The sequence below is a fragment of the Lepisosteus platostomus genome, chromosome 12 (assembly GCF_059453375.1).
Source record: "Lepisosteus platostomus isolate fLepPlt1 chromosome 12, fLepPlt1.hap1, whole genome shotgun sequence".
In the NCBI taxonomy this organism is placed as follows: Eukaryota; Metazoa; Chordata; class Actinopteri; order Semionotiformes; family Lepisosteidae; genus Lepisosteus; species Lepisosteus platostomus.
The window spans coordinates 7,283,678-7,301,833 of record NC_142622.1 but is presented as its reverse complement, the minus strand read 5'-3'; the positions used below and the strand labels follow the sequence as shown (position 1 = coordinate 7,301,833).

At 39.1% G+C, this 18,156-nt stretch overlaps 1 protein-coding gene across 9 annotated transcripts in view; it reads left to right on the top strand.

Moving 5' to 3' along the window:
* The window catches only part of runx1t1 (RUNX1 partner transcriptional co-repressor 1), a 67,514-nt gene that overhangs the window by 30,467 nt on the left and 18,891 nt on the right, over positions 1-18,156 (top strand). For 8 of the 9 annotated variants that reach the window (XM_088600676.1, XM_088600668.1, XM_088600675.1 and 5 more), the window contains 4 exons: positions 8,974-9,111; positions 10,269-10,510; positions 11,994-12,083; positions 14,945-15,126. In XM_088600676.1, the coding sequence (XP_088456802.1) occupies positions 8,997-9,111; positions 10,269-10,510; positions 11,994-12,083; positions 14,945-15,126 (629 nt within the window). In that variant the 5' untranslated portion in view covers positions 8,974-8,996. Of the gene's footprint in view, positions 1-8,973; positions 9,112-10,268; positions 10,511-11,993; positions 12,084-14,944; positions 15,127-18,156 lie in introns of those variants that run through there. The other variant, XM_088600677.1, reaches the window with a different exon arrangement.

The window sequence follows — 18,156 nt, the reverse complement described above, 5'->3', positions numbered from 1 at the left end:
GAGCAGGGAGGGAACCGACTGCTCAGAAATGTGGAAGTCCGAAGGGACGGCAGTGAGGATTGTGTGGAAAAAAAAAACGTAGAGGGTACATTAATACATCTTCCTGACAAGCTGGGGTTTGATGGGACATGTACGGCCTACTGTTCCATCTGGTGCTTATGATTGCATGGCGTATTAGAGTGCCGCAAGTTCATAACGCATTCAGGGTGAGAAACGTCACTTGCATACCAATTGAGCCGCCCCATCTCTCTGAACTGCTTCAGAATTTTAATCATCTGCTCTCCGGCTCGTTCGCTCTCTCTCTCTCCCTCCCTCCCAGTCTCCTCCCCTTTGTTGTGCTCATACTTGCCTGTCTTGACTATTTTTAATCTGTCATGATTTGATATTTTGGTTCTTTTTTTTTTTTTTCTTGTGATAAGAAAGAAGACTTTCTGGTCAGGAATATGACTTGGAGGTCAACGGATTTCTTGGTCCGCTTTTGCCAGGCTTTTGTTTCATATTGATGTACAGTAGTTCTGAAGAGCAGCCCTATCAAAATAAATGACTCCTCTCTTCTCTCCTGCTTTATTGATTGATTGAAACATGTCTGAATTGGATCCCGTCGATGCAAATACTGACTTGGACACAAATGTTTATGTCCTGTACATGGCTTTGTCTGCATATTGTGTTTGTTGTGTTGATTTAGAATTGCATGCAAAAATACTTTTGGGTCTTAACAGGCTTGAACACATTTTGAAGTCTATGGTAGTGTTAAGGAAGCATTTTGCTTAAATTGATTTTTTGTGAAGAACACAACCTTGTCCATCTAAGAAAAAATATTATTTTGGGTTTTTTTTGTATTAAAGGCCTCCTGGTATTGTATCACAAATACTTTAGTCTGTTATAAGCTTAAGGAATTAAGCTGTATTGTAAGAAGTAGAGTTACAGTGTGAAGTTTGTTTTGCCTGTCCTAAATTTTTGGTAATACGGTGATCTTGAAGGATATTGAGGAACACATTTGGCTCAATTCAGAACTTTGTGTTTTAAATACTGTGTATAATAATGAAAGTTCTTGGTTTTACAATTACCACTAACTGTTTTAAAACTTGAAGAGTAAGTTTAAAAACTTTTGACACTTTGGTCTTGGTTCCTCTTCTTGTTTGATGCGTTGCATTCAGTAACCGCAAAAGTACTGAGGCAACAAAGACAAATCTATTAATCTTGCTTCATAGTTAAGCTATTTGTATTTGTAATTATTCATATGAATGCTAAGTGCAATATAAGGTTTTATTTTTTGGTAATTCCTTGCCTACACCTGATCACAAAACAAAAACATACTTTGTGTGTTAAACCAAGACTTCATTGGATTGTATTGAAATTAAGTAAATTGTAAAATTGAGTGTAAAAGTCTGTGTTTGGTTGCATTTTCCTTTGAGGCAATAACTGCATGAACTCAGCTGCTGACCCACTGAGTTAAATCCGTTGAACTTGCCAAACCCTTATAATTATTTGAGATGTTTTGCTAAAACTTTGAATTCTTGCCTATTCTTCGTGTGCTCTAGCCTCAGTTTCTTCTTTGCCATGTGAATGCATGCTCATTTGGACTGACATCTAGGCCTTGACTTGGGCTCTATAAGATTTTCCACTTTTTTCCCCCTGTGAACTCCTTGGTGGAATTAGCTGGATGTTTAGTGTCATTGTAATGCTCCATGGTAAAGCACCGCCCAATAAATATGAAAGAATATGGAAGCAGACAGAATGTTTCTGTAAACTTCAGAATCCATTCCCCTGCTGCTATCATTGGTTACATTCTTAGTAAAGAAGGATCAGTTCCAGAGGGTGGCCATGACATTACCTTCACCAGGATTTACAGATGAGGTAGTATTCTCTGGGACATCTGCAGTGGCTCTTTTTTTCAACAGTGTAACATTTCTATCACTACGACGAAGGTTCATCTTGGTCTCATTTGTCCATAAAAATATGGTTCCAAAGCTCTTCCTGGTTCATATTTTTTACTTCTGAGCAAGTTCTAAAATACGTTGAAGGCAGTGGTGCCCAAATTGTTCTCCAGATTTAAATCGAAATGACCATGGAGTTTACATGCTAAAAGAAAAACTAGAGTCCAAACAGCCAGCAGCCATATATCCCTGCAAGTCAGAACTGGCAGCCCTCTGAAGCTAAGCACGTGTGAGCCTGGCCAGTACCTGGATGGAGACCTCCTGGGAAAAACTAAGGTTGCTGCTGGAAGAGGTGTTAGTGGGGCCTACGGGGAGTGCTCACCCTGTGGTCTATGTTGGTCCTAATGCCCCAGTATAGTGATGTAAAACTGAGGTCCTGACTCTCTGTGGTCATTTAAAATCCCAGGACATTTCTCAAAGAGTAGGGGTGTAACCCTGGCGTCCTGGCCAAATTTCCAATTGGCCCTTACCAATCATGGCCTCCTAATAATCCCCATCTATGAATTGGCTTCATTACTCTGCTCTCCTCCCCACTGATAGCTGATGTGTGGTGAGCGTTCTGGCGCACCATGGCTGCTGTCACATCATCCAGGTGGGGCTGCACATTGGTGATGGTGGAGGGGATCCCCATTACCTGTAAAGCGCTTTGAGTGGAGTGTCTTAAAAGCACTATATACAGTAAGTGTAAGCAATTGTTATTCTTAAAACAAGATGGACAAGAACTCAAAGTGGCTGCAGCAAAGCATCTAGAATAATTACACAGTTTGTGGTGACCTCAGTGGCTGACAGATTCATGGAGTTTTTACCTCAAAGAGATGAGATAACTGTGAGATATGGAAATGGTGACTGTTACAGCGTTACTCCAGTAGTTATGGATACTTGACATTACTAAGTTGACAACAAAGTATGAATTTGTTCAAGATTATCAAATGGTTTTGCAATTTACTAAAAAATAAAATGTGTATTGTATTCTACTTAAGATTCATACATATGAGAACAAATGCTAATTGCCTGACTATAAAGCAAAGATAAGTTTTTACTTTGCTGTCTCAGTAATTTTGGAGGTCTTTGTATCTATACAGAGCCAGGATGCAGTATTCTTTTTTGTTCTGTTATGGTTGTCTCAATCTACTCATGCTTTATCTGAAAGGCATTTATCGCTAGTAAGTATTGCAGTGACCTACAGCCGGTCCCAGAAGCAAGAAGTGCAGGGAAAGAGTGCGACTGGGTGGGTCACCAGTCCACCAGAGATTTGTTTTTGGAGTTTCCACTTCTGTAAAAAAAACCAACACTTTCATAGAAAAAGAGCTTGGCTGATATAATTAGATAATGCAGGTATAAAATCCGAATAAAATCTCACGCTTTCTGCAGTTGTTGTGTGAATGTTTTCAATCGGACAATCAGTTTTCAAGTTTTCAAGCCCACTGTGGTATTCAGATCTGACCAATGCTCCACACAGTGTGAACCTAATACTGAGCATATCTGTATACTGCTGAAAGTTCCAAGCTATTTTTGGAATTGGTTATGTACATTTTTGTGTCTGTACATATGTTGTTTACGGGTATTTTAAATAATTGCAATGTGCAATAGATGTGGATCCCATTCTACACAATTCAAATAGTAAAATTGTAAACTGTGAGTTGTTGACCATAAACAAAAGGCTTTTCCAGTTTTTGCTTTTCATTGTGGTCGTGTAGACATGTTCATGCAAAAGCAAAAAAAAAATATTAGTTCATTTCATTCACGCAGCAATCAATATGATTTTTTAAGAATCACATTCATAGTAGGAAGAATTAATGAGAGAATAAAAAATAAAAGGCAATCTACCCTTACATAATTTTGGTTTTTCATGTGTATCTACTGTATAAAAAAATTATTCTATCCTCTTTGAGAAGGCATGTTGCCCATTATAGTGATATTTATATTTTCCAGAAACCTCCTAATGAAAGAATACACACATTAGTGTGAAGTGTTGGCTTTATACCAAACGCTCTGATACTATACAAATTTGGCTGAGATCTTGCTGAATTTAATTTAATTTACTTACTTATTCCTTCAATCCAGTGCTAAAGTTAAATGACATCTAGACTTTCCAGTGCATAGTTTTGAATCATGGAATCTCAAATCTCCCAACTAATTACAAAGCTAATTACTATAAAACAGCAGGAGTCGAGGGACTGGAGCTGAAGTGCAGACATTTGCTCAACTGCTTCGAACAGCTCAAGAAAGATTCCTCTCCTCACTCTAACAGGCAGTACAAGAGCCAAGATTTTAGTGTAAATAAGGTTAAATTGGTATGAGAAGAATATATACACAGGCAGTTCAGAGTTACATCGATCACAAGGAAGGCGTTCATAGCCGCAGTTCTTTGTTTAATTCGGGGAAAAAAACACGTCTCGATCTCTCAGCATTAAAGTTCTGATGTTTATTCATTTGCAACTGCACAGCTCATTGCTTAGGTAACTTAAATTAACTAGTGTGATGTTACTGCACAGGAATGTGTTGGAGGTTGTGTAGGCAAATCCAAAGCCTTATGGGCACAATGAGTCGTGAGCCGTTTCATTACCCTTGTGCTTATTTTTTTAGATTGTACCATCCAATGGAGCATCCCAGACATTAGGTTGGTATAGCCTTGTGGTAGTTATAGTCTTTCCTCCTGTTAAAATTATTTAATCTATCAGTGTGTCATCCAAGAATATCACCATGGAAAGGTAGCAAACCCATAAAAGTAATCTGAAAATAAATGTTAATAGTTACCTCAAGACGGGCATTACAAGAACTGGGACTACGAGATCAATACATAAAACTTACTTTAATCCTATAACAAGCTGATCTGTAATGTTGCTCTTAAGTAATGAAAAACATTAGCAGCATGTGAAGTTAAAGTCTTTAGTGCACTGAATGGCCTCTGTTAATGGCTGTCTAAATTGCCTATGCAGTGGTTCTAAATGTATTTAAAAAATTCTCTGCATGCGTAATTGAAAGCACTTTGCAATTCTACACTAAATCACTTACTATTTCAATATCTGTCTTAATGTTGCCAATTAAATATTTATTTATTCTACATTTGGTTCTAGACTGCATTTAAATCCAGTATGCTTTCTTCAGACAGTGTCCTTTCCCAAAGGTGAAGTACATGTACTGTAGCTTGGAAAAAGGCAAAGAAATTAACCTAGTGTCTGAAACCACTTGTAATGTGTATATATACCTGTATTTTCTTATTTTAGGCATGTTAAAAATAGAATTTAATGTACTAAATCAAAGTGCTATTAAATACATGGTTTGTAAGGTAGCAGAATAGAGCCCCAAATTGTGTAGTTTTATTTTTTTCTGATGGTGACTTTGATGAAGATGAAGTAAACAAAATAATTTTGAAGGCATTTGCGGTTGAAAGCTTTATTGCATTACGCAAATACAAAATTTAACCACCAAAACTCAGCACACCTTCTTTACAGAAGTGATTGCTTAAAATTTAGAAAGCAGGTTTGAGAATAAAAATAGACAAGTGTACTGAAGTAAATCTGTTACGTGGTACTTGAATATCCATGTTAGGATTGAGAGCTGTTGGAAATGTAAATGACTGTGTCTCAGGTAAATGGGGACGAATAAGTTTAATATCCATGTTTGAAAGGGTTTTACAAAGCACCCAAAACATGGAAGTGACAACTGTATATCTAAGCCACATTTTCTGAATTTAGCTCAAATCCCATTTCCTGTGAGAGATTTTTTCAGTATGTGCGTGAATTAAGACTAAGTCATTGTTTCATCATCCATCTCCATCATGAAGCGGTTGTAGAAAGAGGCACTCAATGAGTTACAGATGGTCTAGTTTATTGTCATTTTCAAAGGTTTCTGCGCTTAGGTTCCTTGTCCTGGTCTGACTTTAGACACGTGAACCAAACTCCTGACACGCCCAGCTGAAGAAACGTATTTGCTCTGAGACTACTCAGCGCTTTGAAAACCAGGGAATCCTATTGTACAGTATAAGGAGGATTTTGAGTGCTGGATCTGGCCCCGGGAAATTAAGTTTCTCCTCTGCCACTGTAGCCCATACTGAAATCCTGTGGTGTGGTTGAGTGGTAGGGATTGTTTTGCTTTGCCGTCCTGGCGCCGCCTATCTGTTCCTTGAAAGCATAGGTATCTGTGGAAGCAGAACTAGGGCAAGGGAAGTGGCTTGATGTGCGCACAGCAGATTATGACTGCAGTATCTGTCAGCCCTCTCCCATGTGTTTTGGATCTGGTGCGTTGCCGTCCTTCTGTAACAGTTCAGCACAAGTGTTGGGGGAATGGGAACCAGATGGATGAGAAATTCCCAGTCGTTATCTCGCAGCTAGCACTGGCAGGCCTCTTTCCTGCCGTACCGCCTCGGAGAGGCTTTCCTTTATTTGGGAAGGGTGTTGTGCTAGCTGTGTGGCACATCTAACAGACCGGTGAAGCGAAGTCTGGCGGCATATTAAGTGGGGGAAATGCATATAGGGATGCGATTCGGAGAGACGGTTTCGATTTCCTTTCATGTGTAGGAATTAAAAAGATAGTACCAAGAAATGCAGCATTAAACGGAAGCTGGAGAAAACAAAATGCATCTGGCTTGTTTTTCAGGTGCTCAAAAAGCATACTGCATACTCAAGGGTTTTTTCTTGCACAACAATACCAGGAGACTTGAGTTCTTGTCTTTCTAAACACAGCTGTCAAGTGGAGAGATTCTGATTCTCTGTGACGTCAATGCCTGGTCAGTACTCTAGTTCTCCAGTTAGTGTTCAGTTTACCATAAATGGTTACTGATCGGAAGTCTTTCCCATTTTCATGGGATTCCAGAGTAGTAGTATATTTTTGAATATAAAAGCAAACTTATAGGTGAGGACAAATAGCATACAGTAGTTAGGCATGGAATGAGTGTTGTTATTATGCTTGTTAAATGATTTATTGTGCATTCATTCCTTTTTTGCATGTGTATCTATTGCTCAATTACCCCATTTAGCATGTGAATGCGTTACCATTGGCAGTTTGTGTGCCAGGGCTCCAATATGGCTGAAGTGACTGAAGAGCGATGGAGAGAAAAGTTTTTGTCTCGACTTTCGTTCCACTGACCTTAAAAATTTGTGGTCCCTGGTTTTGTTACAGTTACAGTACCCAAACAAAGCATGAAAATCCTAGAGTAGAAAGAAATTCTTTTATATCGGCGTGGGTTGATGTCTTGATAATAGAAGAGCTCTCCGGCTTCAAGGTGTAACCTAATTAAGAAGTCGTCACGTGAAGTAATCGTACAGGGCGAGTGCTGGGGTTTGAGACAGATAAATTAATTTCAGCCCCAGTCTGCTGCATATCTCCTCTTAGCTGAATGGAATATGCATCTGTGTGTATCCAATCTTAGATTAATGGCAAGGAATTAATGCTATTACAGCATGCGGTAAGCTGTTTACATTTCATGCACATCAGATTGAGAGGGCAGAGCTACAAAACAAACTCACCACCCAGGGCTAATTACCATCCTCACTGGTGGGTACGTTTGTATGTCACTCGGTCAGGTCCTGGGCTGTGCTAAAAAGTGCAGCTCCTTTCATGTAAATGTAACCTTTTCTCAGACCCTCGCTGTAGAATCCCCCTTCAGCATTACTGCCTACACTTTCATCCCCACTTTGCTCCTGTGTCAGCATAATAATAATTGCTTGAACTGTATCCAGGAATCTTTAAAGTCGCCACTTTTGCTGGGTAGTCATAAGAGAGCAAAGTCATAGGATTTTATTTAGTGTGCATGGAGTGGATTGCCACATTAAATCAGGAATCATTTTTTTCCCCCTTAATTAAATGTGGAGTAAATAAGCTTAATACTAGGACAATGAAATGCATTATGACAATGGAAATGCGAGGCAGCCACTGGCTCGTAGCTGAATAATGTCTGCCCACTCACTTAGACGGTGCTGTAAATAAAATCATTGTCACAGCATACTTGTTTAGCACATTTTAAAAGCATCTACTTATTTAAGGAGCTTAAGTTATCAATTTCCGCTGTGCTTAAATATTTATGTTAACCATCATGAAGCTTACAATTTCCATTGTTCATTGAAAACCAGCACTGGACAGCTGTTCTTTCATAAGTCCTTCTTTACACCATTGGAGGTGTGGCAGAGATCTTCCAGAGAGAGACTCGGAGAACTGTTTATCAGACTGGATACCGTCTGCCTGGAACATTTATGGCCCTTGGCTTGATTACAGTCAATTTGTGTTCCAGGTCAAAAAAAGAGTCTGTGTGTGGTGAAGGCCCACACTTCCATTCAGCAACAATACATTGCAAAAAAGCAAAATGAAGAATTCTGAAAGCAGCGGTTACTTTTCAGGAAAATATTCCACTGGTTTATTCTGTGACCATGCTAAACTTACAGAGCATAATCTGCAAAGTGATGGGTCTCATCTAAAATCTGATGGAACCACTCGTTTTTAATAAAAAAATATCTCCAGCTGAAAAATAAGCTCCCCAAAGAATAAATGTGTTGTTTATATACAAAGTGCAATTCATGAAACACCACAGCTTAAACAAAAGACTCAGTTAGCCGCAGGTGTCGTTGTGTATCAGAGATGATACCAGTCGTTGTCAGCTAACATAACACGGGCCCTGGATCTCACTTGCACAACAGAGCATCAGGTTTGCAGTCACCCGGGGATTTACTGCAGCCTCTCTCACATTTTTGGTTATTATTGTTCTGCTGAAATATCGAGGCATTTAAACGTGCCACTGTGATTTGGGGAAGTGGGGGTGGGGCTGTCATTACCAAAGGGAAGCATCTGCTTGCCACGCAGCAGAAACGTGGTGATCATCTTTGAGCTCGACTAATGAGGCAGTAACATCTGAGGCTCACCTTTCAGCAGCGCTTTGATTGGGGGGGGGTGAAATTCGGAGATGTAATGCGGCTCAGGACACTTGTTATGTTTCTGCCTCAAGTGTTTTGTTTTGGAGCCTGGCGATGTCTTTTGTTCTGCGAAGGGGATGGTCTGCTCTGCACAGGGCGCTCACCGCCGCGGCTTGTCTCCCTCGCTCCAGATCGCACTGAGAAGCACTCCACAATGCCAGACTCACCTGCTGATGTGAAGGCGCAGTCCAGGTTGACACCACCAACGATGCCACCTCCTCCCACCACGCAAGGAGTCCCAAGGACCAGCTCCTTCACCCCGACCACACGTAAATGTCAATCGCCGCTCTTCTTTTCTTTTCTCCTCAGTGTTTTTTTTTCTGTTTTCACATGAGTTCCCTCCACCCCATCGATTATCGGCAGTGAAAAAGAAACCTGCACATCCTTGTGTGCAAGCTCGTCTAGTTGCTTATCAACGCATATGTTTTTTGTGCCCTTTATACCTTGTGATTGTAATGCACCTTATTTCCCTAATATGAATATACCGTGTCTGTTTTTTAATAAACCAGTCGGCTTTATTTGTTTTGTTTCTTTTCACTCTCAGCACTGAGCCAGTGTGCTGTAGGAAGCATGCTAATATAGGAGAGTGTGAACTTTAAACAGAAAAGAAATGGCACAAAAATAGCTCTGTTGGATGAGAACATAGGTACAGTTTTCAGTTTCAATGTTCAGTTCACAGGAGTTGAAAATCTTTATCTTCCTCTTATAAAGATAGATAATTTTAACATTGTTTCACTGTAGAAAGCGTCTTTCCTCTACAGTATTTGTGGTGTGATAGGATGGGCAACAGGTTAGGGATCAACCACCAATTATAGACTCTGACTGCTTTACAAAGCAACTACTTTGATTTTCCTCTATTTAATTGTTAACAGATGGGGGCTGAGAATTTTTTTTTTTTGCTGCAGTGTTGTGAAAGTGTTCAGTGTTCAGCAGGAGCAAAATATGCAGCATGTTCTCATTAACAATTCAGATTTTGTGCTGCTTGCCTTAGACGTTTGAACGCTTCGTTTCAAGAGCTCATCAGCATCCTTGTCTTGAGTTTTGTGTGGAGAAATCCGTCATTGGTTAAAATATAGGCATGCAGCTCCTCGTTAATGGCGATGTTTCGGTTTGCGGTTTGCGAAGAAAAAGTATTTCCACATTGGGGTAAAATTCCTTTTTTAAAAAAAGCACAATCTTCAATACGGGAATGTTTTAGTGATTATTCAACATTCTGTCCCACTTAACCCAATGATGCTGATGCCAAATTGGATATACAAACACCTTCCACTTTCCTGGAGTGGTATTTACTTAACGGAACTAAAAGGTGAAACAATAAACCTCTTAGTGCTTACACAACCAGTTGTACGTAAGGTGGAGTTAACCAGATAAAGAGTTTTCCTTGTTTCTGTTGTGATAAGTTACTTTTTTATTCTTTTTTATGCAGTAACAAATGGCACCAGCCATTCTCCCACAGCATTAAATGGAGCCCCCTCTCCGCCTAACGGCTTTAGTAACGGACCTTCCTCATCCTCCTCCTCTTCGCTAGCCAATCAGCAGTTGCCACCCGCCTGCGGAGCCCGGCAGCTCAGCAAGCTGAAGCGTTTCCTCACCACCCTGCAGCAGTTTGGCAACGACATCTCACCTGAGATCGGCGAGCGGGTGCGCACACTCGTGCTAGGGCTTGTGGTAAGTCTGAGCCGCAGATATGGTACCTGGTAAGCATGTGCCCAGTCTTTAATAATCAGATGTCAGATTATGGCTGGGCTGTACTAATGCAAAATAGTTCAGAAATAGTTCCCGGAGAGCTATTGTGTCTGCAGGTTGTGTGGGTTTTCTAAAGCCTCTGAACCCGAATAATTGAGGAGTTGTTAAATTGGTCCATTTGAGACAAAAGTGAGCTGGTTTAGCTCATTAAGATCTGAGTTTGAATTAAAACGTGCTTAGACACTTGCTGTCCAAGAACAATACTGGACACCTCTGCCATAAAATGATCCTTAAGAGCTGTATTAATGTGATTTACATACAGTAGGTTGGGAGGTATAAGCTGATGCAGAGTAGTTTTAGTGATCATACATGATGCAGTATGTCCATTCTGTCTTATTTAGTAACTTAGGGGATACCAGGTGTTAAGACAGGTGTTAATGTGTCAAATCTGGATTAAATAAAATCATGTTTATCAAATAAAATCATATTTAAGCAGCAAATGGAGCAAGGGTCTTAACCGAGAAGTGTTACACAGATGGAAAACGGATATCATCAGTTTAGCAGTTTAGCGGTGAAACCCACATGCATGATGACAAATAATCTGACTAAATAGTTTAGATATATTGGCTGTTTCTTTTGTTTGTTTTTCTCTGAGTACCTCCAAGTGTGGCTTTAGTTTGTCCTCCTGATTTCCTCTGTTGTCTGTCTAGTTTCCTCCACTCTCCTGAGTTCTCACTTTCCCTTCCTTTATTGAAAAGCATGACACACTTAATTAGCGCTTGGAATGCTAAGTAAAAGCTCAGGAGAATTTCTGGCTGTCAAAATAAGCTTCTGCAATCTGTGCAAACAGATGTAAGTGTAATGTAACAAAATTTAGACCTGGGAAAAAAGGAGTATGCTATGTTTTTTATAATTATTTTCAAATAGACTTACAATACTATCTGTATGTTTAAACAGATACACAGTCATGGTGCAGATGGAAAATTGTGTTTTAAAGATTAAATAGAGTGAAGGGAAAAGGCCGCTCAATGACATACCAGTTGGGATAAATATACTAACAAAATGACACGCTGTATACTCAAGAAGCATTACAGAAAACATTTCTTCACATTTCCCTCTGCGAATTTTCCATCTGTGACAGCTTGTGCATTTGGAAAAGATCATTTTTAAACAATATATACAGTATATACACATTACTTCACTGAAATATTTTAATCATATAAAATGATATGATTAAAATTCACTTCATTCACTTGGTGGCCTTTCTGAATGAATTTAAACAAGTTCAGAACCAAGAGAAATGAGCTACCAATGAGCTGTTCTGTTGTTTACCATGTGTTCCCTATTAAGGCTCTACATCCTCAATCATTCAATCTTCTACAGGATATGATTTTGCTTCCAATCAGTAATATCACCGCATAATGTTTTTCATATGTATTTATATGTGTATTTTTTTTTCCTATAGAACTCTACCTTAACCATTGAAGAATTTCACTCCAAACTGCAAGAAGCTACGAATTTCCCACTGCGACCTTTTGTCATCCCATTTCTGAAGGTATTGCACAACTCAGTGGTCTGGAAACTATTTAAACACTGCTGTAGATAAGTCACAGATGTGCATATTTCTTTTGATTTTTTTTAAGAGTGTTTAGAAGAAAGAAAGAAAGCTGAACTGTAGCGTCTTCCCTCTTAGCTCTTAAATGGATACAGGGATTCCAGTGGGCCAAGAGGCATTGAGTTTCTTGTCCTCTAGGATTTTGTTTTGCAGGCAGATTTTCTTCCCTGAGCTATATTTTGAATCTCCATAACCTTAAAGGCAAGCAAAGGCTTGTTACCTATAAATTTAGCTATGGGTTAAATTCCTTTTACCAAGTATACACTATGTACGACTATATATATACGTATATTATTATAGTTATAGTTTTAGGACCAAAACATTCATACTTTTTATTTAAAGTATGTTGTTCACTTATAGAGTTTTGAAAAGCAATAGTGTCATCCAAAATCCTATTTACCATGGAAAAAAAAAGAAAATTGTTGTTTGGAGTTGTGTGGTAAATGCATTTTTTGTACCTGTTTCACAACATAAGATATAAGATGAGCAGTTAATTTTCATATTTGAAACTGTAAGAATTGCATTCCATTTTGTACATGACGACATTTTACCACAGGACAAAAACTTCAATAGTGCTCATTTTGATTTTAAAATATTTGGTAACCGTTCCAAACGTTTTAAGGAAGATTGTTTGCTTAACATACAAGTCATTTGCAAACAGATACATTCTGTATGTCCTCAAAGCTTTTTGCTGGCATTGCTGGCACGTTATCACTCACAGAGGGAAGTTTTAAAAGATTTCATCATCAAATTAGTTTTCTAACTCCCGGGTCTTTCACTGTTGCGAAAATTGTTCCCATTAGGGTCAAGTTTTCAGCTCACAGAGGTGAAGAATCAGACAAGGACACTTGGAGATCCTTCTCTCACTGCTGAATGCCATATGGTTACCATATCATTTAGTTGGGATAGTTGGAATCAAAGATGTAACTTTGTTTCTAATTTTAGTGCTTTTCCTCAAAGGAGCCTTTAATGACAAATACCATATGGTTGTGGGAACATGGGCCTTAATAAGTGCATTCAAACGCAGCTGTAACAATATGCATTAAAGTCTTGTTTTCATTAGGCTAATGTAACCCACAGACCCACTCTTCTATTTTGCGTTTATGGAGAAACATTTACTGGAAGGATATTAGACACCATTCTAATTACCTAATCTGGCACCAAAATTAGAGTAAACAAAATTGCTTTGTATTGCCATATTTTTTGAATTTGAAAAGTCTGTTTGTAGAGTCAATTAAACAGATTTTACTGAAAGCTTCTCATTTTGTATTGTTAATACATGAAAGTCTGGCTGCAAGACATCCTCTAGGAAAAGGCACACACTTAAGAAGAGAACTACAGATTTGTGACAAAAAAATTATCTTGTTTGTATTGTTTTGCTTTTGTGAGCACTGTCATGGTGTTTTTTTTTTCCTTTCGTCTTGGACTGCTTGGAAGCCAGATTAGAATATCAGTAATGGCTGAATGTTATCTCCAGCTGCAGTTTGACATTTTTAAACTCCAGCATCTTTTCAAACTGCAGAAAGAAAAATCAGCTACACAAAATGCTGAAGGTGATGTTTTTTTTATCACGGAAGAACATTCTGCACATCAACTAGTAAAGCCCAGTTTCTCGGTGCAAGGAGTATTTTTTTTTTAAATAGTTTGACTCAACCGTGAATTGAGTAACAAAAGTGAAGTCTAACGAGACTGGATGTGATCATGTTGAGCTGTGCCAAAAACATCTGCCCACAAGATGCATACCGCCTGGTGACGTCCCACTAATTATCACTTCAGGAATGCTTTGCTCTGGGGTGGCTGTGTGGAATCTGTTTCCGACAATTTACATGCAATACAATCTATTTTTGAATAGATTATGAATGAAATTTAAAATGATTGGCAAATGTACTTTCGAAATTTGGGCAGAGGGGTAAATCTTTAACTTTTTGTTTTTAAGATTAACTTTTACACGGGGTAGTTGGGTTTTTTATTCCAGTTTTGCACAATTGATCATAGACCAAACATGTTCTTTTAGGTCTTCCAATTAAAGGTCCTGTGGTAAATGAGACACTAAGGTTTGCTGTACTGATCATCATTAACTATTAGTGACACATCAGAACTATTGGTGAATGAGTATTTTTCACTAACTGTTTTCATTCTATTTTTTTTTTTTTTTTTACTGTTTAAACTAGAAGGACATTTTTAACTCAGAAAAGAAATGTTAGAGCCTCACACACATCATAATTAGCCAAGAAGTGCATCACAGATGCCTACAGCATGTCTGTAATTAAGGAAAATCCAAGTTCTTTAATTATAGTAATCTCTTAACATAGATCAGCCCCATTTTTAATTTCCAAGATGTTGTCTATAAGGACCTTTTCTAAAACTGCTGTACGGTCTACTGCTATGGGAATGCAATCGTTTCAACATCCCCGTCACCAAGCATCAGGTTAAATTGATTGTAATAACTGTCTGAACTACTTAAAGCAAAACAAAATCATATTTTTACCCACAGTAAAGATGCTATGTTGAATTCCTTTTCAACTTGTCAGTGTTCAGCTCATTTAAAGCATTTAGTGAAATGAACCATTTAAGTAAAGCTGTTTTTCTTTTCAGTTGGCTTCTATATTTATACCTGATTTTGAATAATAAAAGAAAGCCTAATGATCATAAAAAATAAGACGCAAGATATCTCGAATATGTGCAGGAAAACAGAGTCGGGATCGGGCCAAGAGCAGGAGGGCCTTCCCCCGTGTTCTGTAAAAGGCGGGTGCTTTGGAGGGGCCGAGCCTGACCGCTTCCTCCTCTCTCCCCCTCGCCAGGCTAACCTGCCGCTGCTCCAGCGCGAGCTCTTGCACTGTGCGCGGCTGGCCAAGCAGAACCCGGCCCAGTACCTCGCTCAGCACGAGCAGCTGCTCCTGGACACCAGCACCACCTCACCCATCGACTCCTCCGACCTGCTGCTGGACGTCAACGAGAACGGCAAGAGGAGGACCCCAGACAGGTGAGGCCTGGCCGCAGGCAACCTGTTGCCAACCGTGGCTCTTATCATCCTCCCATCCACCCATTTTCTTACCACTGTATCCCATTCGGGGTTGCAGGGTGGGGGGGGGGGACCCGGAGCCTGTCCCTGAAAGGCAGACTATTCCGTACCCTGGACAGAACCCCAGTCCATCACAGCACACACAGGGACAATACAGACACTCACACCGGGGCCATTTTTGCCAGAAGCCAGTTAACACGGTATGTCTTTGGACTGTTGGAATAAACCCACGTGACTAAGGCTAGAACATGCAAGCTCCCCACACATAGCACTCCAGGAGCTGAACCCAGGGCCCCACTACGCCAGCGTGCCGCCTCTGTGACTTTCCGCCAGACTTGATTTTCATCATTAACATTTCTGTGATGAGAAAGGATACAAATGAGGAGAGACCATTTTGCCCATTTAGCCAGGTCGGTAGTTAGTAATTAATCCAAGGATCTCATTCAACTGTTCTAGAGAAGAAGAAAATGGGATAGCAGGTTCAAAGGCATGGCTTAACCTTGAGCTTTACTATTCTCACTTCCACATAGTTTTCATGTGTGTTCCCTGGTTCATGTTTCGCTATTTGTTCTGAAAAAGTCCACTGGCCTGCCTTTGTCAAGGACTTTGAGATGTTTGAATACTTGGATCAGGTCCCCAAGGTGTCAGTGTTTGTTAAAGGATTGCCATTTATTTCTTAACTTGAATACATTGTTGCATTTGATCATTAATGTGGGAAACTTTTCGATCAGTACAGCCTGGTCAGTACAAATGGTGTTTGTTGGAAACATTTAACAGCCCAGGAAAATCCGAGTTTATTAATTTAAAGTAGGAGGTTTGACCAGAATGTGTATAAGTATTTGTGTATGAAGATTTTTTTTTATAAGGAAGCATTGCTTTTATTAAAAGCGAATGTGTTTTTCATTTTATGTGTCTTCAATGCAATTATGCTTTAAATCAGCATCGTTTGAAAGTCTTTTTGTTATGTTTCAGAATTGCAAAGGTGCTCTGGTGGTGCTGACCATGTTATGGATTGCTTGTGATGTGCTCTCTACAGAGAAGCACCAGGTCCTCTAATGTTGTTCATGTTGAGCTGTGATGAAATCATTACTCATTTTGCATTACCAGTCATGTTTCACTTCTTCAGATGGGCTTGTAAAAGGCAGGTGAATCACTAGCAATCCCTGGTTCTTTTTGGATCTATTTATATAGTGGTTTAAAGCCAGAGTCAATAAAGTTCAGACCCAGAAGGCAGAAATTTAAATCAAGAAAAATTAGATTTTTTGATTTTTTGATCCTCTGGGAAGGCTGAGTTCTCAGAAGAGCATCTGCAAAACCTTTTCTCTTAAAATTGTTTGAGCACATCTTCATTACAATCACTCTGTAATAAAAAAGGTTTGGATGATAAATTCTTTCCTAAATAAGCAGCATTTTAATGTTCACAGAAATTGTAAATAGTTGTAAGAACAGAAAAGGTATAGCACCAACTGGAAAAAATGTTTTATGCACTGTATAGAAAAATCAATGTTAGTAGTTGTCATATTAGCTCTTTCTGGTTTTCGTTAATACTTTTGTGTGCTTTTTCCTTATTGTAATTCTTGCATAATTCTAAAATCTATAAAACATATAGATGGAGCCTTGGGACACAGATGATAACAAATACAGATGAGCTGTCTGGCCAAACGGGCTTGCTAAGCTATTCTTTTTCTGCTTAGCTTTGCTTTGTTAAAGGCAGAATTGGAATGTTTTATTTAAACAATACAAATTCTAATAAGAGGTTGTGATATTATTATGATTCACATAGTGAGTTCAAAAGGCAATACATATTTTCTTTCCTGACTCCTTGTGTTTTTTATTTACTGTTTATTAGTTTTAAGGAATAATAGCAGGATATACTGTACTCACATTAAAGACAGCAAAATTACACCTTTTCTCTCATTTCAGAGAACTCGGTTTACTACAAAAGGCTTTGCAAATTACAGCCATGTCTCTTAAGGCAGCCGTTATGAAGAGCAAAAACGTAAATGTGAAAATGCTGCTTTGAGGAGGAGAGAAAAAAGATTCTCTGTAGCGTGTGTGTGTTGGGGGGTGTTTTGGTACATATGGCTTGTCATGGATGAGCAGTCACAGTGAGATTTGAAGTCTATTAAAATGGCTCATTAAAAAGTTCAATCTGTTTCTGTAATAACATTGGGATCTATCCGTCATTAAACCAGCGCCAAACTTGACATTGGAATGGAGTCGTAGTTTGCAGCTGCCTTTGGAAATCTTTGTGGCTGTTGGTACCGGTTCCCATTTCTAGATACAGTATGTCAGCAGGACTGGCTCAGCTTTCACTGGAACACAGCAAAGATGATGAACGCTGCAAAACAGAGGAACCATGCAGCTTCTGTTTTCAAGTCCATGAATAAAAATGCATGTGCACTGCAGTGGTTTGCTATAACTACTACATGTAATTCATTTTAATACTTCATACTACAATAATTCAAAAACACCTTACACTGCAAAAACCAATGGATGCATGATTGTCCTCCAAGGTTTAAGCTCCATCTTTGGTCATGGCTGTGATGTTACATGTTTGTATTGGTATAGGGGACTTTTAGAAAAAAAAGCAACAAAGGTACCTACTCCATTTCAACTTGGTACAAAATTTCTATTGATGTACAACATATCAGCTACTTCAGCTTCAAGTGACTGTAAATACAATATTATAGCACAGAACTGGGTAAGCCATTCAGCTTTTGCGTCACTGGGATCACTGGCATTAGACAAACAAAATAACCAGGCCATTAAATAAAAAATTCGATGAAGACAGAATTTATTATTTGTAGAATCGCCAATTATTTTTGTTATATACCCATCATGTCTCATTTCATGACTACAAACTCCGCAGGCGCACACGGGGGAGAATGAGGAAGTGTAGTCAGACCCTTCCAATGCGCCGACCTCGTCTTTTAACACCTTACACGTACGGTCTTCAGTGCCAATTGGAAGAGAGGGGCGTCCCGCACC